Raw genomic sequence first — 27,382 nt, forward strand, 5'->3', positions numbered from 1 at the left:
GTGTGCAGTGATGCTCCACACACCATTGTTCAGTTGAATTAAGGAAATGAAACTATGTTACTTACAAGGTGTGACCCGTTATAGCCTTTTATATTTTCACTGTATAGATCTGTATTCATATTGTAAAGGGCCTTCTCATAATAAGGGCTCTGCTCTTGTTATGGATTGTACGTTAAAGTTTTTTAAATTTTTTTTTAAGTGTAATTTATAAACCAACAAACTCTGTCATTGGTATGGTCACACCTCGGTAATCAAGAACCTGGGATCCTATGGGGCACCATAGAATGTTCCATGAGCCACAAAGAGTGCTCCTCCATGGGGGGCAGTAACTCAGTGCACGTGGGGAAGGAATTTGTGGTGGATCTGCAGAAAGAAGACAATCTAAAATAGAAGACTTTTTGGAATAGTGGAGCCCTGCAGAGAACTAAAGCAGGGCCTGAGAAATATGGTGCTGCCTTCCTGTGGAACCTTAAATGATTTGGAGTCTGATGTGGATACCCCAGTCACAGTGGTGATCTATGCTACCAGTCCGCTGACCATTGGGACTGAAGACATTCAGCCAGAACATCAGTGGTAGGTGTAGGGGGGCAGGCAAGTGAGCTGGCGATTGCTGGCTCAGTGTGCGAGGGATAGGGTTGAGGGGTAACTTGGTCAGGGTGGATGCCCAGACAATGCCTCCAGAGGGGCCATTACTGCATCTTACCTCCGACCCTGTGCCTCATGCATGCTTAAACAACGTATGAAGAGTAACCGAGAAGACTAGATTCAAGGTGGGGTTAGGGACTTTATTGCTGGCGGACCCCACTGTCTTCCGCCGGAAATAAGGTAAAAGGTAATGTGCAGTTACTTTTAGAAACTGGGCAATTACAGAATCTTTTAGAACTGCGCAGCAAGTATTGAATATTGGTCCGCACTATAACAGCGACCTCTCTAGGAGAAGCTGCTCAAATGGATTGAACGGATAACCCCTTTTACCCCCCCCCCACCCTCCCAAACCTGGACGTCCTACCTTTGATTGCACAGGGGTGGCAGGGTTAGCATGTAAATAGAATTGTGGTAACCTTTATTGTGGTGTTGATTCATGTGAGAGGATAAGTTAACAATAAGAATGAAGATCAGTTAGTACGTATAAAAGATAAGGGAAATGTTAATTGTCTCTGTTTGTATGACGAGCGCCCGTGGTACCTGAATGAATTTAAGCATTGAACAAGATTGGAAAACTTTGGTTTTCTTACAATTGGATTTCAGTAATTGATGAATCTCCGGTGAGAGGATAGAGGATAAACACCTAGGGAGCATGAGATGGTTAGGCTTGTATTGATCATATGGAGTTGCTTCTTTTGTGAATGAAACGTTGCATAGCGAGTATTTTTAGTGTAAATACATTGGTACAGGACTTCACTGTACTGATGTACATTTTTGGTAGGCAAATTTTTCCCCTGTAAGTAAAACGTACATTAATGGTCGACTTACGATTGCTTAACATCAAAAACTCACCATTGTTTTCCAGCTCTGGTATTTTCCAGGGTTGGCCCATTACTGAGATAATTCAAACGTAGTGAAGCACGCACATTTCAAAGTTTTGAACTATGGGTTTTGCCATGGGCAGGCCGTCACGTGATGACTTCATTGTCACATGGGGCGGCATTGAGGAACAAGGATTATGTGCACCATTAGTCACGTGATCGGGCAGATCGCGTGACAAAAGTAAAAGATGTAACCTAACGCATCGCGGGACAGGACGGCTGTGATTGCAGCCAATGTGCCGTTCCCGCGATGCGTTTAAAACATACTGTGTTTCATAAATACCTGTACTATTGTTTGTAGGTGAAGAAATGTACGTTGGGTCACGTGATCGGAATTACGATCACGTGACTCAGTGACTTTCTATTTAAAACGCACCGCGGGACGGGAGGCTGTGGTTGCAGTCCTTTTGCCGTCACCGCGTTGCGTTTGGGACTCCGTTCGAGTTGTAGACAAGTAAGTCTGTGAAGCGGGATTCTGGTCTAGTTATTTATTGACTCAGACATAGTTGTTGAAACAAGTAGGTGGTGTCTGTGAGGAAGCTTACCGGTATTATTGTTTGTTCACAGAGTGACTACAACGTTTGGTTAGAATCTTTGGAGATCATTCAGGAAGTGAGACTGAAGTCAAAATTGACTGAATAGACCTGGGATATTTCCAAGGTCAGTGAAATTATATATTGGTGGCTTAAAATTCATATATGGGAAATGGGCGCTCGCTGTACTCCAGAGACAAAATTAGTAAAAATTTCTGTTTTTTGTCGAATTATTTTTAGGCTACAAGAATATTGTTATAAACATCACATCAACACCTGAAGAAGGGGTGAAGATAAACCCGAAACGCGTAGTGGACGAACATCATGTGATTGTGTGGAGAAATAAAACCGCCCTCTTGTTACGAAATTCATTCTAGAAAGCATAAACTTAGTACATTTTGTTGAACCTTTCTTGGGATAAAAAAATGTTTTCTTAAAAAAAACATTGCCTGTTATAAAGAAGAAAAACATCTTTTTGCTCTTGTTTGATGAAATATTTTTGTTGTACTTGTTGAAATTTTGAAATTCAGATTGGTGAAAAACATTGTAGGAATGATGAATATAATTACCTACTAAAAGACATTTACGGTGTATGTGTTTATGTTTTTTGAAACTTAGATTTAAAAGAGGTAATACATTTTTCGAACTGATTGAAATATCTTGAAGAGATTTTTTCTCAATTAGAGTGACCAGGTACATGCCCCATAGTGTTTTGTGGCATAAAATTATAAGGGTTAGCATGATCAACAGGTTTATCGAATCGGTGTGTGGAAATGGTGAGGATTAGTACATCTAACCCACATACTAACAGACCCACAGGATAGAGCCTGTTCTGTGATCAGCATTGTTGTCCAGCAATGTTAAACTTGAAGCATTCCATGGTTAAGGGACGGTACGAGGAGAATGATCAGTGTGATACTGTGAGGTCTCTGAACAAACTGAATTAAAATATGGATATTTTGTCCCACTTAGATGTCACGATTGGTGTTTCAGACAAAAATGACGGTGCAGAAATTCATGATGTGCCTCTCTTGCCTCTCTTACAGGGGGACTCAAAACCAGCCACAACAATCGATATAGTCCTTTTGCTCCAAGAACTAAAACAAGGCATATCAACTAGTGTGTGTAACCTTATTAGGGTGAATGGTGATCTGGGGTAACATTTATCAGTTCAGTCCTGAGCATTAGGCTCACGAAAGAGGAAAATACCCCCTGCGTTTATGCACCTGATAAGAAAAGAGCGTTACACAGGGTCCAGCATCTAGACGACAAGATACATACCCTGTCAGAGAAGAAAGAAGATGAGGCAAACCAAAAAATGCCACAAAAACATCCGTACATGAGGTGTCCCAGTGGAAATATCTAAAGAGGACCTTCTAGACAGATGCTCTGGAGGTGGCCTGGACCCCTAGTGCTTTTCCCAAATTTAAAAAAATAGAAAACCTGACCCAAGATGTTCTTACCAAGATCTATTTTTTTTAAACTTTTGTCCAAGGTACAGGGCCATGTCTGTAACTTAGATGAATGCAGCTCCAAATGTTTCAGGAACTGGCATAATTCACCCCAACTAAAAGGGGAGATGCAAAATGTAATGGCTTGGTTGAGAAACAAGAATAAACCATGTCAAGGGGGATTTCCGTTCAGACTTATTTTCACATTTCAAGATCAACATCAGCCTTCAACCAAAATGATAGCAGAAGTGATCTTTACATTTAGGCAGGCTGCAAAGGATGGCGAAGACCCTGAAGATGCTGGTTAAGTTGAACAATGATCAAGGGGTAGATCTCGCTTACGACGCAGGACTCACATCATGCATCATTTGTATGCGAGGAGGGAAGTTCACAGCAACTTGCAACAGATTGAGTATTGGTATTTCCTTGGTCCGATATGCTTTTAAAGATAGCAATGGGTCAAAAAATTATGGTTAGAAAAAAGGATTTGTTCTCTGCATCGTAAGATCATGTTTGTTTTAATGCAGCTGACTACAGCTTTTGAACGATTTCAGAAATCTTGACTCAGCCAGAGTTAAGCTGAGTTTCAATTAGGCCAGCACACTGTTCCAAATTCAATCAGTTACACAAGTAATGGCTTATATTGCTCCATATTCCATATGATGCAACAAATAGGAAGAGTGAAAGGTTTCCTGACCTTCTAACTGGGGGGTCGGAGCTCAAACACTCACTGGTGACCCACCACTGAGGTGGAGATGCCTCAGTATACAGTTACAAATTGGGGGTGAAATTCTCACTTGGGTTCACTATTTGGCATGAAAGACCATCACAATATTTTTCAGTGGACAGTGCCATTTCATTTGGGTCAATTGGGCAAGTGTGGGACATTTTATGTTCATCTGGATGACATTATGGATAGGCAGAACCAAAGTGTTTTATCTCAGAAGTCTGGGTTACCACCTTGTTGGATGATGGTTGCCATGTGGCGGCATAAGCACAATTCAAAGGGAATAGATATTATACTCATGTGCATAAAAATTATACAGACATCATGCAGATATCTCTTGCTTTCCAGTTCTTTGATTGGGGTAGTTACTTGTACGGGTATTGTCCCTGTTTCAGTCTCGGACCACTCCCTAGTTTCACTTGCTTTGTCCTTGGGCTCAGCAGAGGGAGGCAGAATAAGGCAATGGTGAATACATTATTTGCAGTTGAATGACCCTACCATGATTCAACCCATTTCTGAACAGTTTAGGGCCTACGTTCAGCTGAATGATGATGGTCTGATAGCTAATTCAATCCAGTGGAATGGATTGAATGCAGTTATTACGGGGGAAGATAATAAGTTTGGCTACAGCTCACAAGAACGCTAAGAATAAATTAATAGAAACATTTTGGCCAAAGTGGCAAAGCTACTGTCTCTACAGAGTAATGCACAGTCTTGCAGAACATTTTAGGAGGCTGAAGGCAGCAAGTACATAACTGAAATCTCTTGAGGACGACATAACCTGTTCACTGTAAAAAATGACAATAAGGGTTTGGTATATACATTAAAAGCCCTCCAATCATTTGAGTTTCATTCCTTAAGGACTATGGCTTGACATATATAGGAGACGGAGAGAAACTTGACATTTTGGGGCTTTGCTTGCCAGTCAGCTTCCTGAACCTGCAGGTCCATCGTCCTGCATGAAAGGTCTTCCTCTCCTAGAGATCTTTGCACAGGTGCAGGTGGGTGACATAAGGCAGACCCTGGCACTGACACGGACGGGTTTATGTAAAAGGTTCCAACAAATATTGATCGCACAAATGGTACACCGCTAACAATTTTCTGTCAGTATTTCCTTCAAAAGGTGATTCTTCTCTCTCTTTACTCTTGAAGCCAGAAATTGATTCTCATCTCTGCTCACTGTATCGCCCTATAGCAATGTTGAATTATGATGTCCGTATTTGTTTGAAAGTCATAGCCAATAGATTGATCTAAATCAGCCAAATTAAGTGAAATATGAACCAGACAGTTTGCGCTTTGGGAAAGACAAATGATTAGAGGAAACGTGTTATCAAGCCATTGATCTAGCCCATCGAGAGAAATCGTCCTATGCTCTCTTCGCTCGCCCAAAACATTTTCAACCAGGTGGACTGGAGTTACTTACACAAGTCCTTCATACATTTGGATTTGGCCCCAAATGTATCCATTTTATCAAAGTCAATAACATTTGACCCCAAACTCATTAAAATAAAGGGTTAATCTCTGAATTGCTTAGCAGTTCTAGAAAAAAAGAAATATCTAGATGTACTTCTAATTTCTCCATTACTTGCTTCTTTGACAACTGCCACCACTGATGAGGGGGTCTTCGCTTTTGTTGCGCAGCTGTATTTTGCTACACAAAGCCACACACTTAAAAGCATGCCACTAATACTGTGTATACAGACAACTATAATCCGAGCACACCAATACGCACGTGTGACTACCAAAACGAACTATACTCATACCTACCCCTCAGGGATTGAAATACCACCATGGTTGTCATAAATGAGCGGGACTGGTATGCTTGAAACATAGTCAGCACTCTCATTATGTTGCCGAGGGCAATGGCTCAACCAGGCTGACATACATAAGAATTATAATCAATTATTGATCTACCCTAACAAATGTAGCATTTTTTCCATTGAAAATAAAAGAACTTCAGAGGCAATGTAATTTACCATTCATACATTTATCTGGTCACCTTGATCAGGTAAAGCATTCATTTGTCATTTTGTAGTTAAAGATTCAGAAACGGGCATTACACTGGACTAGACACAAGGAGGCGTAGTCCAACCACCATGGGCGATTGGTTTTCTCTGCCTGTATTGCTGCTGGAGGATAACAGAAATTGTATTTGTTAAAAGATCTTATGTGCTTTGTCTATAAATACAACTACTGGATACAAAACAGCTCTAATTCTTATGCTACAATCATGGTGGTAAAGTGGGTGAGGAAATGCACACCACAGACTCAACCAATAGAGGTTAGCTGTATTCTCCTTTTTGAGGCACTAATTATTGCAACTTTACCTAAGCCAAACAACAGAACTTGGCTAAGTCAGAGTGAGTGGATGGGAGGAAAGATAGCAAAGGGGAGAGAGAGCGGGAGAGATAGAGCGAGCGGGAGAAAGTGCAAGGGGGAGGTAAAGCATCAGCAAACCAAGGACAAACAAAGCATGTCCAGGAAATGAAGATACCCAAATATTAGATGTAAACCCCAAGGTGTCACATTTTAAAGTAACTGCCTTGGTGCTAGTACTGGACTTCACAGGAGGTATGGGGTCACAGTGTAACCTACCTCTCGCTTAGACCTCTGTGAAGTGCGTTCTAAAATGTCATCGCTGGAGAGGTCTGAGTCTTCTGAGAAGCTTAGGTGCCGGTGGAGCTGCAGATCTAGGAGCAGGACAAAAGAACACAATAAAAAATAAACCGAAATTCTAGATATAAATGTCAGAGATGTCTTAAGATTAATGCACACATTTGCGACAGCTATCAGCCCTCCTAGGAGTATTTGGATTATCCAAGAAATGCACAGAGGACTAGAGGAGACAGTGGTGGAGCATTGTACCCTTTTTTCTGGTCTTGAACAGCATCAGTGAATATTGCAATAATAGATGCGCATGAAATAGTTATGGCCCCGTTCGATTTGAACCCAATGGAGGACTGCTTTGGAAATCTCCAGTGAGTCTACCTGTTTGACTTAATGGGGCTGGGAGACTCTTTCTTATGGTGTGCTAAAAGATCCCTGCCCAGTGCAAATGTGTACACACAAAATGCTGCGAAATCCAGTCGCTATCAGCCAGCTTGAAAAGACATCCTAGCAGACCCTAGCACTAGTTGACTCCCATAGATTAGCACAAGGACACCATCTAATTCTGCATCTGTACCTGCGTATCACCACTACTGTTCCTCCTACAGCACAGAAGAAACTTTTTTTTATTGTTCCCATCATGAAATCAGCTGTGTATCTAGCCAAGTCAGGGTCTATCACAGTGAAGCACAATAAGTAAGGGAGGCCTAAAAAAAGCCACAAGTTTGCTGTGGTGACAAGGGTGGAATACAGTGTGGTGCAGCAGGATGGGGAGGCATGAAGCTGTGGCAGGGCTGGTGTTTTCTTGTGCCTCCAAAATATAGAGGAAATAGCTGCATCATGCACAAAACCAGCACTCTAATATGAGAAGAGCCAAAGGTGCTAACCAGTCTATACAACTAAAGTACAGAGAAAGGCTACCACGAGTACTCTTCTCAATGCCTTGTTATAATACCAACAATGTCAACATAACATTCATCTAGTTTAAGATATGGCCTCAGATTGAAGTAAATGAGACCAGGTGATACTACAGTGAACAGATGACATCCAAAAGCCTCTATATTTCAAAGTGCAATTCTGCCCAAACCGCTTTAAAACTAAGAACCCTACCTGATTTGCTATGAACACAATAACACTTTTAATTAACCTACGAGTCACAATTGTGACCATTCAATTAATATATGATTCCTGTGATGTATGTGCTCATACTTTTCCTCTTTTGAGATGAGGATGCCATAGGAAAGGGCTTTGGAAGTGGCTAATTTCCTACTCGGAGATGGACTGAAACCAGCAACTCAATTACCAAAGGTATATGGCATGCTGCCAGATAAGAATGAATGTTTTCCGATCGCTATCCTATAGGTTAATTTCGATTATTAGAGTTGAATGTGAACGGTCAAGCCACTGAAACATCCACTACGATGCTAGACTTTAGATTAATGGAAATTCAAATTGCAGCATTCATATTCCTCATTGATAAAGATTTGCGCCACTGGTGTCCATTCCTAGAAGCCTTTCTATGCCAATCCTTATTGAATAGGTTTTTCTTGTGCAGTACATTTACCTGCCTGAGATCTATAGCACGTTAATCGCAGGGGGAACTCCTCTCAATATACAAAATGTTGTTGCTGAATGCTCTACTTTTAGTTAATACTAGATGACATCAGGTCATGAGTTACTTCCTATCCCACTGTTGTTTCCTGCAGCTGAGGAAAAAATACAATGCATTACTGAACCTCAGAGCAGACAATAGCTATCCCACCCCAAGCAATTCAGTTGCAACTGTACACACACTTGCATCCCTTTGGTTCTTTGAAGTACCAACAGACCCTACACATCCCACCAAAGGCTCTCAAAAACTTTGGACAAAAGGGGAAAACAGATCTTTTCCACTCTTCTACCTGCAGAACATATGGATGTCATACCAACTTTCCAGATACATACATTTGAACGAATGAAGTCTGTGAGTGTCTGAAAGCCCCAGCATTTTACTTTTTTATTCAATAAAATGATGTGGGTAAATTTGCTTCTGAAAGGAAGGTCTGCTAGTAAGCTCATGCCCTTGCATACATTGTTCATGCTAAATTCATAGTGCACACGTGTGCCTTGATGCAACTAGTCTACTGACATCTACTGTGCCAGCTCTGCAATGGCACAGAGCAGCTTTGGCGGTCACCTGTACATTCCTGACAGCTGCTAGGACACAAAGTACCTGCAGGCAGGCAGATGCAGCACTTTAAGCGTCTGCACCTCTTCTCTAAATTCTAATAATTGTGGAATCTAGAAAATCTGTTGACACTAAATCTGTACATATAAGCCATGCCTGGTATGGCACGGTAACTGCTAGACTAAAACAATTATAAAGTCACAGCAATTTGTTATCAAACCAGTTTCGGCTCTGTGAGAAGGGCCCATGACAGAACTGATGTATATTGACATCTATGCTGTCTCCAATTACTGCCATGTGGAATTGCCTGGATGTTTCCCCTTTGTTTATTCAGCTGGAAAGGTAACTCCTGCGCCTCTTGCCCCCAGGTATAGAAACTATCCACAGGAGTTCTCCTTGAAAGGGTGCCTCAGAGGCAGAACTGACAAAGCCAGCCTCACAACAGGGTACTGATAACTGGAGTCATTTTGAAGTCAGCAGGAATGGGGGGGAAAAGGGACAGAGTTAGAGTAGCTGGAGAGGGAAAACAGGTCTGGAGAAGGGACCCACCATTTTGGTTTATGTTGGGGCTCCCTTATTTTTCTGTTCCCTCAATTTCCAGTGGGAAGGTACTTTGGGTGCGATGTCTTAAGGCAAAGGGCACTTGTTACTACAATAGTGATTGGACCCCTTACAGCAGAGTTAGACCAGTCCACTGTGGCATTTTGCATTTTAAAAGGAGAGAGACACCTCCTCATTCTTTGATTCATCTTTGGACCACCAAGAGAAGAAGCAATTCTTTTGACCTCTGTTGGAAGTGCAGTCCATTCCAAAGTCCTCTGCCATAGAGGTGAGGATAGAAGGCATCAAAGGCAGAGGACAGTTCTGGCCCCTAATCATCTCCAGGGAACAGTGGGGAGGACTGCTGTTGGACAACTAACTACTGGCTGCACAGGAATCAAGACCATGTTTGCTGGATGTTGGGTAAGATTTTCATAGCAATGATACATCTTCCTGACCTGTGTCAACCCCAGAACCTTTTACTTTACCGGTAGATTATTTTTCCCTATACCTCAGTGGGAGGGATCCTTGTTTCACACTCACAGAACCCTTTTACTCTTTTTATTGGTGCCATTTTTAAGACTCTCCATAGTGTCTTCTTAATTTTATCCTTTGACAACTTTTGGCATAAGCTGCCTATTGTTGCAGGGGTGCCTTTTGGGCCCCCCTTTTAACTTTCTGACTAACCTTGTGAGCACTACAGTTTCCGAGGATAGGAAGGATATTTGATCCTCTCTAAACTTTATTTAAGTGAGACCAGCACACCCCACCTTATGTGGAGTGCTGGGGAGGTACAATGTATCCCCTTTCTCATTTTAACTAACATTTCTGTTACAGGGACAAGCTTACCTTTAATGTCTGGTGGCAGTGAACCTTTTTACTAATTCGGTGCACCTCTACTGCAGGCTGTTTCCACAGCCCGAGTAAAGGCACCCATGGGTGTTCATTTTACCAAAAGGTCCCGGTCTTCTTTTTTTGCCATCTTAGTGTTCCTTGTCCTTTCTTGTTCCTTTCCCTGACCTCCAGGGTGGGAAAATAGTTTGTGTCAATTTTATCTTCGGTGGGAGACCTCGGTCAAGCCGCCCACGCTCCAGAATGTCTGAAGTCATCAAGCGAGGGAGGAGTCAAAAACTCTGCAGCGCTTTGTTTTCCAGCCTGCCTGAGAGAATCCAGTTCAAACTGAGAGGCTGGCTGTCTTGAAAGGACTGCCAACCCCCCAAGATTGAATGTTGCACGTCGGTTTGATTGGCTGGGTTTCTGCATAAAAGTCGGATCCTGGAAGCTGAAGTAGTCGTCGACCACTGAAACTGAATCAGAAGAGGAAGATGAAGAAAACATGGCTGAGACTATTTCCAGCGACCGGAGAGCCTGCTGTGTAACCAGAGCCTGATGTTACTCTTCCTTTCAAGCGACCTGGCGACTCCAAAAAAACAAAGGCCCCAGACCCTGGTGAGATCCACTAGACTCAAGAAGGCCTGCATTTCGAGCCATCCCATGTAATGCTATGACCATGCGAGGGTGCAATACCCCAATACCCTGGGAACGCGAGCCATTGTGTGGTGCATGCTCTTCCAAATTCTGAATCAAGCTGAAACTTTGGTGGCATCCTGCTGGACCTCGAGAGAGACATGAATCTAGTCCAAAATGTCCCCTCACCGGAGTGCTGGACCTTGCAAGTGACGAGAATCCGACCAGCAATATTCAGTCTTCTTCAGGCTCCTGAAAAGGGTGCCAGAGCCACATCCAGCCAGGAAGAAACTCTTTCCTGGAGCCTTCCCGTGGATCCCTGCTGCAGAAGCCCTTCCAGTGTCCAGTCTTCAGTCTTCTTGACAAGGAATTCAGCAATTGGGTTTTTGGCTGCAGAGCCTGAAGTCTTCCCCCGCAGCAACCTCTTCTGTGCCGAGTAAACCATGCGAAGAACCTCTCGCCTAGAGCCTTCCCGGTCATCCTAGGTGCAAAAGCTCATCCGGTATCCTGTCTTCAGTCTTCATGATAAAGGAATTTATCGACTGGGTTTTTGGCTGCAGATCCTGAAGTCTTCTTGCTGCAACTCTTCTTCTGTGCTAAGGTACTGTGTTGACTGGGGTATTTACTTACCTTAAGCCTTTGTGATTTCTGTAAAGCTTTGGGGTGTTCTCTCATCCAGTGCATGCAGGCCCACTACTGGAATCCTCCTAGGATGTCTTCTCAGAAGTCCCTGCACCCTAACTAACTTGAAAGTGAACTACAGCTGGCGCCTAGACCACTAGGGTACCTCTTCTGCCTCTTATTGAACTCATGCAATAGACTTAGGAAAGACTGGATAAGTGGCATTCTGAAAAGTATATATAAGGTGGTTGTGCCTCTTCCCTAAAAGTAATGCTGTTGGTTTCACTTTACTGTGAGGATATACATGTATGAGTGCCCCAATTGGGTCTTGTTTTCCCTGACTTGCTGTTAGCCTGTCTAGAATAAGTCTGTCTTAAGTTATACTTAGCTTTAAGTTGCTGGTAGCTCCTTTAAAAGTATATGGGTTTTAATTACCTTGAGTTATCTGTGTGACATCCTAAAATAAGTTAAATAGTCTTTGCTTACCTCAGTCAGTGTTCCATTGACCTGAAAAGCAACTGTAATAGTATATTATAACATTAGGTTTTACCCGCCTAGAATAGCTGTGCGCCATTCTTAAAAAGTGTTCTTTAGGTGTAGTGGACCTTGGTCTGCCTGGAGCAATCCTAAATTAGCGTACATAATTATTGCTTAACTTAGACTGTGTTCCACTGAGCTGCAAAGCAACTGTAATTGTATATTACACCAAAAGGTCATACTCACCTAGTATAACTGTGTGTGATCATAAATGTAGTTCTAGGTATTTACCGTTCCTTGAATCTGTGTTCCACTATTCAGAAAAGTATCCTGATGACAGGGTTAGTTGATTATGTGATTTCTTTGCTGAGTGTCACTGCATAACTGACAGGGTCTACTACCCTTGACTTACTGTAAAGTAATCTAAATGTAACATGGTTTTTACTTCCCATGAATAGGTGTGGCCTATACTAAATGTGCATGATAAAGGTCTGACTTCCCTAATATTACTGTTAGATAATTAAGTGTTACTCACCGGAGTGACTAACATACTCGTAGTTCATAGTCCCCTTTCCTCCATCCTGTATGGGCGTCCCTCGTGAGGGACGGGAACGGAACCTCTTTTCCACCAGACAAATAAATTTTCCCCTTTAAATTTACTGGCGCACAGGCTCCCTTAACCCACCCAACGGCGCCACACCTCAGTCCCCTTTTGACGCGTCGGCTGTATTAGAGTCTAACAAACTTGCTGGTGTTATTATAGGGGGATGGATGGTGGGACGTATGGAGTTAAGGGGACTATGGACTAGGAGTATGTTAGTCACTCCGGTGAGTAACACTTAATTACTCCTACGTCATGTCCCCTTTCCTCCATCCTGTATGGGCGATTACAACTGACAACACCTTGGGGGGAGAGCCTGACCTCTTGGGCAAATAGAATGCGCAGCACCGCTTGACCAAATGCTGCATCAGCGTTGGCACTGGTATCCACGCAGTAGTGCTTGCAAAAGGCCGAAGGCGTGGCCCATGTTGCCGCCCTGCTGATCACCTGCCAGGGAACGTGGCGCTGGAACGCGACTGTTGTCATTTTAGCTCTTACCGTATGCGCATGCATGCCCTGTGGAGGATCCTTACGCTGCACCTTGTATGCCTCCTGGATCCCTGCTGACACCCATCTAGCTATAGATGCCTTGGAGGCCTGCTGCTCAGGCCTAGAGCCTCCAAATGTTACAAACAGTGCATTCGTCTTGCGGAGGCCCTTTGTTCAGTCAAAATAGAATTTCAACGCCCTCCTGACATCCAGGCAGCGGAGCGTTTTTTCTGTATCTTCCTGGGGTCTGAGAAGAATGTGGGGAGCATAATGCCCTTGTTGATATGGAAGGATGAAACCACTTTCAGAAGAAATTTGGTGTGTGCGTGGAGCACAACCATGTCCATGTGAAATCTAGTGTATGGCTCTGAGGCGACTAACGTTTACTCTACGAAGTGATGTAAGCCCAACCAGAATGACTGTCTTTAGAGTGACCAACTTAATGTCCACCGTGGCCATGATTTCAAATGGTTTATGCGCCTGGGCTCTTACGCCTAAATTCAGGTCCCAAACCGGATGCCGGCGTTTGACTGGGGGGTAAAGTCTGGTAAATTCTGTCAGATGTTTCTTTACCACGGGATTGGCCGAAGACAGTACAATAGAGTCAGAGTTCCTATGCGCACCAATAGTGGGCAGGTACTTTCTTGCAGGTATCAACCTGGACGCCGGACATGGCGAGATAGGCCGGAAAATGACAAAACGCTGTCGAGCGTGCATGTCAGTGGGTTTGCGCCGTGTTCCTTAGCCCAAAAGCAGAATCTCGTCCGTTTGCTTTTGTACTGCTTGCGTGTAGCCTGGCTCCTGGCATTTTGGATGATCTCCAGATTGTCTAAAGACAGGAGAAGGTGCTGTAGCATCAGCTGCTCAGGAACCAGGCTGCTATGGCTGGTCTCTCTGGAGCGGGTTGAAGCACTGTGCCTCCCTGCTGTGCTAGTAGAGGGCCCTTCCCGAGGGGGAGAAGAATCTCTGGCTGAAGTGACATCTGCCGTAGGTCTGAGAACCAGGGACGTGCCGGCCAACGCGGTGCCACGAGGATGATCCTGAGGTTCTTGGAGCTCCTGATCTTGCTCACTACCTTGTGCACGAGCGGTGTGGGTGGGAATGTATATGCCCATATCCCATCCCAGGGCATCTGGAGTGTGTCTCCTAGAGGGTTGCGCCCGCTTCCTCCACAGGACATGGTCTGCTGAACACTTCCTGAAGGATACTCCTGTCCAGCTGGTGGCAAGGAGGCTGAGCCTGTCTGCTTCCAGATGGGACTCCTCCGGAAGGTGAACCGCTGAGAGCCACACTCCCTGGCTGATTCCCAGATTTACATAGTCAACGCTCACAGTTGCAGGGATCTGGTGCCCCCCTGTTAGTTGATATAGAACATCCAGGTCGTGTTGTCTGTCTGGATGCACACCAACCTGCCCTTGATGGTCGGTTGAAAAACAAGAGTGCCAACTGTATAGCCATCAGTTTCCAGCCAGTTAATGTGATTCTGCTGGTCTGTCTGGGTCCATAGACCGTGCACAGAGTGCGCTCCCAGCATGGCTCCCCAGCCGTGGAGTGAGGAATCTGTGGTAATGGTGTACTCTGTGGGGGGTGGACAGAAGGTTCTGCCCACAAGAATATTCTCTTCCTGTTGCCACCATCTGAGGTCGTGGTCCAGGTGTTGTGGAATGAAGATAGGGGCTCCCTGATGGCCCGATTCCTAATCTCAGGCATCCGCGAAATGCAGCTGGAGCCACCTCATGCAGAGCCTGGTGTAAGGGATTGCCAGGAGACATGCTGCTAGCTCTCCCAGAAAGTGCTGATACCACCAGGCTGTGGCGATTGATCTGCTGCAGAAATAGGGGACTGCCGATCGGATCACCGTCACCTTGTCCCCCATGGTGAAAACCCTCTGCTGCTGCGTGTCCCACAATAAGCCCAGAAACACCAGCGTCTGAATAGGGGTGAGCTGCGACTTCTGGTAGTTGATCGAAAACCCCAGTTCAAATAGGGTAAAGATGAGTCTGTCTGCTGAGTCCCAGACCTGTTCCGAAGAGGAACCCCTGACTAGCCAGTCGTTGAGGTACGGGGAGACATGCAACCCCTCCGATCTGAGGAGAGCCGCCACTGCATTCATGAGTCCTGTGAAGACTCTCTGAGCTGAATTTAGACCAAAGGGCAGAACACTGTACTGGAAGTGCAGACCTATGCCCCGGAACCTGAGGAAGGCCTGGCGAGGCTGCACAATGGGGACGTAGAGATGGGTCTTCAGGTCCAGGGAACACGTCTAGTCTCCCCCACACAGCGTCGCAGCAATAATCGCTGGCGTCACCATCTCTAATTTCTGCAAAGGCAGGTAAAGATTCAGGGAAGATGGATCCAACCCCACTCCCACGCCCGCCTGGTAGTTCTTCTGGATAGCGAAGATGCAGGAGTAAAAGCCCTGCCCCTGCTGGGAGGGGGTACCTACTCTACCGCTTCGCTCTCGACAAGGGGGCGAATCTCTGCTAAGAGTGATAGTGTGCAGATCTGGGGTAGGGGAGGGTAATTCTGAGGAGGATAGGGAAGAGGTAGCCGAAAGCCCCAGGACACTACTGCGAGGATAAGGCGTAGGCAAACTTCGCCCGCCAAGCCTGACTGTGCAGGGCCAGCCTGCCCCCGACTGGGGTGCTGTGGACCTGATACGGAACTTCATTGTTTCTTCTGATCAGAGGCTGCTGCAGAGGAGGGAGAATGGAAGAACCCCTTATGAGCTGTTTTGTAGGGCTTTCTCCGGTTTTGACTGGCTTTGCGGTCCTGGAACCCACAGAAGCCGTCAAATGAGCACCCCTTGTCTGAGCGGGACTGGGACTGAGCAAATGGTTTTGTGGCCGTTTTGTTTAGTATGGCCAGAGACTTTGCGGTCTAGGAGCTAGTCTTCTTTTTGTCAAGCTCATCGGTTGAGGCGTGGAAGAGAACCCCCACAAATGAAAGATCAAGGATTCTGTCCTGGTCATCTTGGTTAAACCTTGTGGCCTTCAACCAGGCAGTGCGCCTCATGTCTGTTGCTAGACAGATCGCTCCATTAGCCGTGTCGATGTGGCCCACCTAGGCCTCGATCATATCTTGGGCTACGATTTTCACCTACGCCAGACCTGCCTTAAATGAGGCTTGCTTGTCCTTCGGGGTATCGGGCAGAAAGTCTGATCTACCACCACAGGCGTTGGTTAGCCGCAGCGAGGATAGCGTCTGTGTTGGCCTGCCTGAGGTGTAGGCTAGCGTTTCAATACATCTTCTTGCCATATGAATTAAGGGTCTTTTCTTCCTTGTTGAGGAGTGCTGTTGTGGCGGAACTGGACGAGGAAGCATGGGGTTTGGCATACATAGACGCAGCAGCAATTACTGATGAGGGACTGCAGGTGTTTAGAAAGTAGTATGATGTCCCCCTCAGTTTGCCTGAACCTAAAGTTGAGCTTCTTGTTAACAGGTTGTATGAAGTGGGGCTTGAGCCTGCCCTTTTTGGCCAACGCTTCCACATCTTTTTGTAGGGGGATGCCCAACCGAACCTCGGCCTTGATGCTCAGGACCTCCGCCAGAACTCCAGCTTCAAGGAGCTCCTGTTTTGGCTGGGGGATACACAGGTATTCTGACAAGCCGGCAATTCAGTCATGAAAGGCTTTCGCTGAAGAGGCCTTATCCTGCTCCTCCTCGTCTGTGTCCTGCTGGTTTACTGTCCCCAGGGGGTGGCACCAGCAAGCCTCAGGGTTCCTCTGTGGTGGAGGTATGGGATTGCACCAGAGTTGCTGTAGCCTCTGTGCTGGGCTGCTGCAGCGCTAGAGCCTGCGGGGGAGGCATGAGGTGCGTTGCGGTGAGCTGCGCCGGAGTGGCCGGTGGCAACATGTCTTTAATAAGGCCTCTGAAGAATGTGCCCATCTGAGGGGAGCACATGAGTGACCAGAACTTGTCAAAAAACTTGTCCTCACAGGCTTGCTGTGAGCAGTCTTGCATGGGAGGGGCGGAGGGGGGGGCAAATAAGACAGCTGTCTGCCTAGCCCCTGTCTGTACATAGGGATATTGTACCCGGGACCCAGGATGTTAGGATAAGATGTAGACCAGGTGTCAGTGTTGCCCAGTCTGTCCTAGGAGCTGCACTTCTCCTTTGCTGTTTGGTGGGTTGACGGGCCTCCGCATTCGCCTACAAGGCTTCCCGCCTTTGAGGTTCGGGATTGGGAGTCATCTTGTTTCGAGCCACCATTTTTCCGCTCCTTGAGAATGTGGACCTGTTCCTGGGCTCGGCTGCATGCTCAACCGCACTGGCTCTGCCCGCCCTGCCCCTCAGGTGTACACCTGGTAGGCGGTAAGCCCTCGGCCCCCCGGCCAGAAAGTGCCGGTCCTGCATGATAAGGCCCCCCCCACCCTTGGGTAAGGACCCGGTATCAGGGCGATGCTCCTCGGACGTGTCCCGGTGGTCGCAGATCTCACAGGCCCCTCCACTGCGGGACTGGGAGGGCCCTTGGACCCCCTCAGCCATGAGGCCAGTAGCTTTGTGAGCCTCATTGCTCCCTGTGCTGGTGTGAGGACCAGACTGACCCCTCCCGCCAGAGGGCTTCCCCAGGAAGTTGTCGCCTCTGCAGGGTGCCTTGGAAAATAACGCATCTGTCTTCTGTGTCTTCCTCCGGACATAGTATTTTATGTTCAGTGCTTGAGTGACCTGGGCGTGAGGGAGTCACACGCAGAGCATCCGTCCCAACCGTGGTCCTCACCAAGGCATCGAAGACAGAGCGCGTGGGGATCTGCTGTCAGGAAGGAACTGTGGCGCGACGGACACCTGCGAAAGCCCGTCGGGGCTGACATGTGCCGGGAACAGAGCTAGGGCCCTGGTGGACGGTGTTCCCAAGTCTACAATAGAAAGAAAAAGTTAGGTAAGCTACTGGGGAAGCGCGTGGAATTACAAAGCAAAGCATCATCCAGAAGCACTGGTGGAGCAGCCTGTTCCCATCGACGTGGAAAAGGACTGAGGTGTGGTGCCGGTGGGCGGGGTTAAGGGAGCCCCCGAACAACAGTAAATTTAAAGGGGAAATGTCTTTTTCTGATGGGAAAGAGATTCCGTTCCCATCCCTCTTGGGCTGCACCCATACAGGATGGAGGAAAGGGGACGGGACGTAGGAGTATTTTGAAGAAGGCTTATGCTTTGGTCTGTGTATCTTCAAGCATTGTGTTGTGTTTTTTATAATGTGTTTATGACTCTATAACCAGTACTTACCCCACGACTTAACTTGGCCTACTTGTATTTATAATAAACCTTTATTTTTTATAATACTTCTGATTGTAAATGTTTCTATTGAATCCTTGGTATACTACAGGTTCTCTGTACTTTCCTACATCCCTCTCTCCCTCCTAACATAAGCCTGGCTGCTCAGTCGACACTACCATATACTCGGGTGGTACAGCCGTATACTAAGAGTGGAGTCTTGTACTGTCTCAGTTGAATGGTTTTACTAAGCCCCAAGTTGGACTTCAGAAAAACTGTCCTAACAGTGGATGTCAAGGATCCCCTATTGGTTCTAGCCAAGCCCCCTGGAGCAGGAGTGCACAACAGAAGGACTCCCAACCTTGTCCTTGGAGGGCCTGGATTGGTACTCCCAGCAACCCAGAATTCAAGAGGCAGCCCTGGGACCCGATTCTTGCATTGAACCACTTGGTTATCTACACCTCTGGATATTGCCTGCCTGTCAAAAGCATCTTCATGTCACGTGCCACTGCTGCTTGGATGGCACTGCATTTTGGACCCAGTCGATTAGCTCACCAACCTAATGCCAAATCACCACCTCAGGAGGCCCCTAGAAGACTGGCTCGGTACTGTCGAGCCTCCAAATACAAGAATAAGGTACTGTGAAGAGACCTGGTCCACTTTTGTGACCATAGTGACTTTGAATCCTCCCTCACTGCCTATTTCTTTGAAGACATTCTTGAACATTGACATTGTGCTAGTTAAGTGCCTGAACACCCATGATCATCTACCCAGAGTGCCATTCTACAAAAGTCTGCATTTTCTGTGTTTTCTTTAAAGGGGTGAGATTTAGATAGTGTTTTCAGTTACTTGTCTGCTTATTTATTGTTGAAGTATTAAAAATGATATTTTTATAGAACCTTGATTGGACATTCTTTTATTTTGGCGTCTTTGTACTATTGCTGTTTGGGTTGCTATTTTAATCAGCTGACAGCCCTACTGAAGATATAGCCTGCCCCTGGCCTGCACTATAACACAAGGTAAAGGTGGTATACTTCTCAGGCTGTGCCCGTTTCACCTTTATGAATGGGATTCACTGCTGGTTAAGTTGTAGTGTGGGGCTTAGGCAGTTTAGCCACTATTCTTTCCTGTACTCCTGCAGAGCAGTAGTCATTTTACCAAAATAAAAATGAGAGGTCTTAAAGACCTCAGTCAAATGGAGTAAGGGGAGAAATGACAGCACAGAAGGGTAAGCCAATGTGACAAAAGTAATCTTGCACTGAGAATTCCTAGAGTAGGGAGAGTCCAGACAGCCTATTCCCAGTCTGACGAATATTAGAACATGTACTCTAAACACAGACAACCAGATGTCATGGTTGGTGAGATAAAACTACTGATTTAACCCAATTATAAGGCACACCTTAAATATTTAGTGTTGATGCTTTGCACCCTCCATGATGGGTCTCCATTATCTGGCAAGGGAAAGGCATAATTTGACAGCCCTGAAATCACTGGGACCATCTCTTCTGAAAAAGCTATGAAAAGTGAAATCATAAAGCCTACAGAGGTTTACCTTTTCGCAACCATAATCCCATGCAAGTCAAATTAGCATTTGTATCCCTGAGATGGCACTCATTTTCTTCACAGTTACATTGATTTTACTGGTTCAAAAGTGAGAATCAGCACTCACAAGACATTCCCATGGTATGAATATGCTTTACCTGGTACTCTTCCTACAGGAGACGCTTTGACCTTTCCAGAATCCACGGTTGTGCTACTGGAGGGAGTACTGGGGCAAGATCTGTCCTCCGGTTTCTGCTTTTTCTTCTTTTCCTTCTTGTACCCGGAAAAGACAGTCTTCCACAGAGATTTGGGCTTAGTGGCTTCCTCAGGTGTGGGGCCTGTCTTATCAGAGAGCCTACTACTATCATTCTTGGACTTCTTTTCTTTTTTGTTCTTCCTGGGTGAGAAGAGTGAAGCTCTCTTCTTGCTCTTCCCAGTAGAACCCTCAGAAGAGGTAACAGATCCTTCAGCAGGGGGCGAGAGAAATCGGTCATTTGCAATTTCATGCTTCAAAGTTGGGGCTTCTGAGGCCTTAAAAACCCAAGGTTTTGGGGACTCTGCTAACAGTTCTTTTGTTTTCAAAGATCCAACAGAAGCCTTAACTGTAGCAGTCCGAGATATCCTACTTGTTACATTTGCTGAACTTGCAGCAGCTGCAGCAATTTCTAATTCCTTCATTTTACACAGCTGCATGGCCATTGCATCCCGCAGAGCCTGACTTTTGACAGATTTCTCCCTGGCTCGCATCCTCTCCTCTGCTAATTCCTTTGCTTCAGGAGAGACCTTGGACAACAACCTTTTCTTCTGATGAGTAAGGCTCAATGATTCCCCATTCTCCTTAGATAAAGGCACCCGTAAAGGCCTGCTGGACGGTGGTGTAAAAAACTGCTCGTTGAAACTAGAGTCCTCAGTCCTATCATCATACGTATCCTCCACATCATCAGCAAAAGGAATCTCATCCACACTCTCCACAAACGATTTCCGCAGCTCGTCCCTTGGGAGCTGGGCAGGCTCCTTGGTACCAATGCTGGATTTACTAGAAACAGTAGGTGGCAGAGCTATAGGTGAAAGCCTGGATTCCAAATCATCCTGTTGAGCAACTTTGGGAGCTTTTCTCCGTAAAGTGGCTGGTTCTTCATTCTGAGGTGGTGGTGGTGGAGGGCTTGAAGGGGGAGTCAACATAGTGGAATCAGAGGTATTGAAGCTGTCACTTGCCATTGTCCTAGTGTTACAGGAGCTCCAGTTGAGCCCTAGCCCTGAGCTACTGGATAAATCTTTCTTCTCCCCATTAGAACTCTTAAGCTCCTTTTCAGATGGTGATTTTGGAGTCACCGGTAAACATTTCTCATCTACTAACAAAGGTGCATTGAGTCTCTGTGAGGCAGTCCATGGTTTAGCAAGCGATACCTTGTGCTCTACTGTATTATTTTCTTGTGTATGGTTCTCTGTGGCACTTGATCTTAAAGATGACAATTCTTCTGGAGTTTGTGAAAAACCTTTGCTTCTGTCAACTGGTGTGAGTCCAAGGCTCCTTCGGATTTCTGCACTCTTCATCCAGAACTCCTCGATAAGGTCATTCCTCTTCAAGGCTTCTTCTGCCGTGGGGCTAGCTAACCTCTCCGTTTCACCAACCTGGCTAGATACAGAAAGTTTGAGAAGAGGGGTGGATGTTATGACTGGGGTGGGCTGCAAACACACAGGGGATTTGTCGGAGGCATGAATAGACATGTCAGTGGATGCCAAAGGTTGTGAACGGACAGGCCAGTAGCCTGACAGGGGGCTGGTGGCCGTGGGGGATGCTATCGGAGTGATGGCTACAGATGATCCTAAGGTGTTGTTGGCTGCAGGGGGTATTTTGTGGCTGGTGGACGCCGGGGTAGCCAACAGGCTTGCTGCAGCAGAGGGTGTAATGGAGCGAGTGGTAGCAAGGGGTGATAAGGGGCTGATGGCTACAGTGGATGGTACAGGGTGTATAGTTTCAGTGGACAGTAAGGGCCAAGTGATCTCAGTGGATGGTACAAGACTGGTGGCTACGGTGGGTGATAAAGGGCTTGTGGGTACATTGGACAATAAGGGGGTAGTGGCTCCATTGGACGCAAAGGCCTCTATTATATAGGTTATGGGGCTGGGTGCAACAGGGGAGGCTATGGGGCTGGCTGCGACCGGGGAGGCTAAGGGGCTGGCTGCGACCGGGGAGGCTAAGGGGCTGGCTGCGACCGGGGAGGCTAAGGGGCTGGCTGCGACCGGGGAGGCTAAGGGGCTGGCTGCGACCGGGGAGGCTAAGGGGCTGGCTGCGACCGGGGAGGCTAAGGGGCTGGCTGCGACCGGGGAGGCTAAGGGGCTGGCTGCGACCGGGGAGGCTAAGGGGCTGGCTGCGACCGGGGAGGCTAAGGGGCTGGCTGCGACCGGGGAGGCTAAGGGGCTAGAGGCTGTAGAGATTTTTATTGGTTGTGGAATAGTTGATGATTTAGGTATCGTGGCTTCCTCCAGAGAGACAAGCCGGGATCGTATTGGTGAAATGATCCCTGGAGAGCTTTTCACAGTAAGATCAACAATGGGAGCCTCTTTCATGGCATCATGAGGAAGGAAAGGATCAAGGAAAAAACGCTTTTCTGGAGATTGCATAAGCTGGGACACGGAAACAGTTTCCTTCACATCCGAGGTAGTCTGGAAAAAAAAAAGAAAATATCTGAGATAAAGTACTGACGAGATGAAACCTCTTTTTTGGAGAATACACAATCATCCTGTTTGAGGCTTCTCTAAATGTGTGCAAATTTAACAAAAACAGTCATAACATATATCCCAGGGTGCCTACCCCACAACTACCACGAACAAGCTGTGTACCTCTACATTGCAGGAACTAACACTTAAATCTCATACGTATAAATGCAAAATTGCATCTGTTGAAGTCACAAGAATTTATTTGCACAATTTTGGTATCCATTAAACCTCGCTTCTGGATCTACCCAAATGCTTATTGAGAAGTCACACAGTGGAACTATTTAATCAATACCACACTCAGATTGGGAACTCCAAGATTGCTTCTCAGACAAGGAATACAACAAGACTAATGGCAAGGCCAAGCTCTGTTTGTAAACTGCCACGGTCAATGTCTCCATAAAATAACATTGCTTTTAAAATGTTCAAATATTTTTCCGGTCTGGAAAGTCTTTAATGACTGGTCTGTGGCAAGACCTACATATTGTTCTAAATTGGCCCTAGGTAGGAGGTACAGTTCAAGTTATAAAGAGGTTATGTAAATTATGAGAATCTGAATCAACTGGCAAAACATTCTACATATAAGCCATTTACTATCAGGAAAACTGAGGCTCAGAGAAACCAACATATTTTTGAGGAAACTAGGAGAAGAATCAAAGTATTCTCATGTAAATGTGAATACCTTAAACAATGCATGAAAGTCCTCCCTAATTAGAAGGAATCTATGACTATGAAGCGCTGGTCCTTCAAACCTTGTCATCTGTCAACTTAGGAAGCATGGGAAAATTAATATTAACATAGAAGTGTAATACCTTAAAAACAAATACACAAAAAAGCAAAAACGTATAAATGTTAAACGACAGGGCTTTGTAGAAGTACCGTGCTAATACACATTAGTGCCGTGGTTTGTATAGTATGCATTGACATAGGATATAGTTTAGTAATCTGTCAAAAATATGCTAACCTCAAATGAGACCCCCTCCATACGATACAGACAACTTTCCCTCAATTTCAAACATCCTCAGAAACTCAGCTGTTCCCTGGATTAAAACAACATTTCTGAAGAGACACAGACATAGACCCAAGCAGCAGAGGACATTGCAATGAACCCCATCTGCTAAGCCTCAAACTAAACACCTAGCATCATTCTTTCCACCCTCGGATACAGCGCAGACAGCATATAATTGAGACATAAAATCCATTGTCCAGCTATCCAAGATGGTATTTGCATCCTCTCTAGACGAGACTGCTAATCAGCCTAACATGACCTTTCAGAACAGTTTAATGCAACTCTTCAACACCTGAGGGTAACCACTGTCCATCAGCTTCAGAAGACCTTTAATCCCTCAAAGTTGATGAAGCTTCAAGTAATGCTCTCAACTAGCCTCAAGCTACAATAGGCAGCATGAAAAAAACAGGGACACCGCCCTGTTTATCCCACCCATCAACTGGCTTGTGTAGGTGGCCAGACAGAGCCCAATTAGCGAAGGTATGAAATGTCAAAGTTACAAAATAACCCTGGTTAGAAATGTAAACCTGGATACATGGCTCATGTGGTGCACGGTTCTGACTCTAAGGCAAAGATCGTAATGTGCGAGATGTGCATTAGGTAACTTGGGGGTGGCCTCCAGATAATCAACAATACACATCAGATGGTATCCATGCTTCTTGAAGGATAGCCTTGGACTGGCAGATTCCGTTGCCCTGGGTGTAATCCTCCAAAAAGACACCTCCCATACAATAGAGCCAATACATATGGTACAATTCTATTTGGATGAATCTCTCTACTGGTGACAGTGCTGATGAAGGAACAAGTTACTTACCTGTAACTGTTGTTCTCCAGCATGGGTCTGGCATGGATTCACATGCTCATGAATATTCCCCGTCGTCAGGCTGGGAATCCTCTGTAAAGAAAAATCAGTATCAGTTTCGTTTCTGATCTGTCTTTCGTAGTAGTAACCAATCACTGATCTCTGCGTCATACTGACCACAGCCAATGACTGCCATCTCCCTAAGCCCCGCCTCTGGCAGCCATCTTCAGATTTGGTAGCACGAGAAGTGGCAGTATGACCAAGTGAAGAGCCGCAGAGGGGTAGGCGGGAGGGTTCGCATGTGAATCCATTCCAGACCCATGCTGGAGAACAACAGTTACAGGTAAGTAACTTGTTCCTTCTCCAGCATGGGGTCTGGCATGGATTCACATGCTCATGAATAAAAGAATACATAGCAGTACACACATGCACAACCACGGGAGGTGGCAAAGGCTCAACATTAAGCATTACATCCAAAACTCAACATTAAGCAATTCTTACCTCCACACCAGGCTCACCTTAGGCGAACAGGTTGCGCAGCAATGCTTAGCCGAACCTGGACTCCTCCCTGGAATCGCGATCGACTCAGTAGAATTTCGTGAAGGTGTGCGTCGACCTCCACGTAGCAGCCCTGCAGATGTCCAGCAAGGGCACACCAGATAGGAACGCCGTGGTAGCTGCGATCGCTCTGGTGGAATGGGCTCTCGGACGGCCAGGCAGCGGTCGGTTTGCCAACCGATGACAGTACATGATACAGCCGGAGAGCCATCTGGAAATGGAAGCCTTCGAGAGAGCCTTCCCCTGATTGACCGGTCCAAAGTTCACAAAAAGTTGTGACGTCTTCCGAAAACTCTTCGTGCGGTCCACGTAGAACTTCAGCGCTCTAGCCACATCCAGCGAGTGCAAAGTCATTTCAGCTGGCGACGAAGGCGACGGGAAGAAAACGGGCAACACCAAGGGTTCGTTGAGGTGGAAGTCCGACGGCACCGCACCTTGGACATGAAGGAGGGGTGCGTCCTGAGCACTACACTCGTGTCGTGAAAAGTCAAGTACGGGGGCTTGCAGGAAAGGGCCTGGATCTCTCCCACCCGTCGTGCGGAGGTGATGGCCACAAGAAACGCTGTTTTCCACGACAAGAACTTCAACGGAGCTGAGTGCAGAGGCTCGAACGGAGGTCCCATGAGCTTGGTCAGCACCACGTTGAGATCCCACGCCGGGGCCGGAGCCTTCACCGGCGGGAACGATCTGAACAGTCCCTTTATGAATTCTTTCACCAGACGATGAGACCACAAAGACGTCCGTCCCGTGGTTCTGGTGTATCGGGAGATCGCAGCAAGATGAATCTTGATGGAAGTGTGCGCCAGTCCAGCCTTGGCCAGCGTCAGCAGGTACGGCAGTACTTGAGGAGCCGTAATCCGTAGAGGGTTAATCTTCTGTGCGTGGCACCAGACAGAGAACCTCTTCCATTTGTGTCCGTAGCATTTAAGAGCTGAGGACGCCCTGGCCTTTGCAAGAACCTCTCTGCAGTCGGCCGGTATGTCGTAACCTCCAAGCTCTAACGCTGCAGGAGCCAGGCCTGCAAGTTCAGCGACTTCGGGTCGTGATGGAGGATGGCGCCTCCTTCCCTGGAGAGAAGATCCGCGTCCACTGGCAGCTTGATTGACGGGGACGCTGACAAGTCCAGAAGGTCCGGGAACCATATCTGCCTCGGCCACGCAGGTGCGACGAGGATCATCCTGCACCGTGACCTCTTGAGCTGGTTGATGAGCCGGATCAGCAGCAGCAATGGAGGGAACGCATATAGGAACAGGCCCTCCCAGGGGAACGAGAAAGCATCGCCCATGCTCCTCGGCTGGGGAAACCTGCTGGCGAACCTCCGGCACTTGGAGTTCGACGCCGTCGCGAACAGATTGATCTGGGGTGTGCCCCACCATCGGAAGAGGCGGTCCACTAGATCCTGTCGTAGTTCCCACTCGTGGCACGAGCGCAGCTCTCTGCTGAGCGAGTCGGCGATGGTGTTTTTTATCCCTGCCAGATGAAACGGCACCAGAAACATCCCTCGGGCGACGGCCCAATGCCACAGATCCTGAGCCTCCTTGGACAGTGCTGGGGATCTGGTACCGCTCTGCTTCCTGATGTAGAACATGGTGGTGGTGTTGTCGGTGAAGATCCTCACCACCTTGCCCTTGAGGGATGGAAAAAAGGACCTGAGGGCCCAAAACACTGTACTGAGTTCCAGGACGTTGATATGGAAGGACTTCTCTGTCGGCAGCCAAAGGCCCCTCGTGTGCAGATTTTCGGTGTGCGCTCCCCACCCTTCCAGGGAGGCATCCGTGGTCACTGTCTTCTGGTGGCCCGGGGTCTGGAAGTCCATGCCCGCCGTCAGATGCGCGCGGGTGCCCCACCACCGGATCGCTCGTCGGAAGCTCTCGTCGAGTGTGATCCTGTCCTCGAAGCTGCCCGTCGTCTAGATCCAGCGAGCGTCCAGGAACTCCTGTAACGGGCGCATCCGAAGCCTGCACAGGCGGATGAGATAAATGCAAGACGACATCATTCCGAGGATGGACTTGATGGACCTCACCCTGGCCGCGTCCACAACCAGCATCTGCTGCACCTTGCCCAAGATGGCCCTCGTCCTTTCCTCCGACGGAGAGGCCAGAAGTGCCACTGTGTCGAGCTTCGCTCCCAGAAACAGTGCGTCTTGAGCGGGTACCAGGTGACACTTGGCGTAGTTTATGGAGAATCCCAGGTCCGTGAGTAGTTGGACGGTCCTCGCCGTGTGTTCCGCGGCGAGCTCCTTTGTCTTTGCTCGGATGAGCCAGTCGTCCAGGTAGGGGTAGACGTGGATCCGCTCCAGGCGCAGCCACGCCGCCACCGGTGCGAGGCACTTGGTGAACAC

At 46.9% G+C, this 27,382-nt stretch overlaps 1 protein-coding gene across 19 annotated transcripts in view; it reads right to left on the reverse strand.

The window, feature by feature from the left end:
* The window catches only part of MICAL3 (microtubule associated monooxygenase, calponin and LIM domain containing 3), a 2,299,897-nt gene that overhangs the window by 363,496 nt on the left and 1,909,019 nt on the right, over positions 1-27,382 (reverse strand). For all 19 annotated transcript variants that reach the window (XM_069628665.1, XM_069628668.1, XM_069628663.1 and 16 more), the window contains 2 exons: positions 20,113-22,621; positions 6,833-6,927 (listed from right to left, as the gene is read on the reverse strand). In XM_069628665.1, the coding sequence (XP_069484766.1) occupies positions 6,833-6,927; positions 20,113-22,621 (2,604 nt within the window). The remainder of the gene's footprint in view (positions 1-6,832; positions 6,928-20,112; positions 22,622-27,382) is intronic.

This window comes from Ambystoma mexicanum, chromosome 12 (genome assembly GCF_040938575.1).
Source record: "Ambystoma mexicanum isolate Mex_15411 chromosome 12, UKY_AmexF1_1, whole genome shotgun sequence".
Lineage (NCBI taxonomy): Eukaryota > Metazoa > Chordata > Amphibia > Caudata > Ambystomatidae > Ambystoma > Ambystoma mexicanum.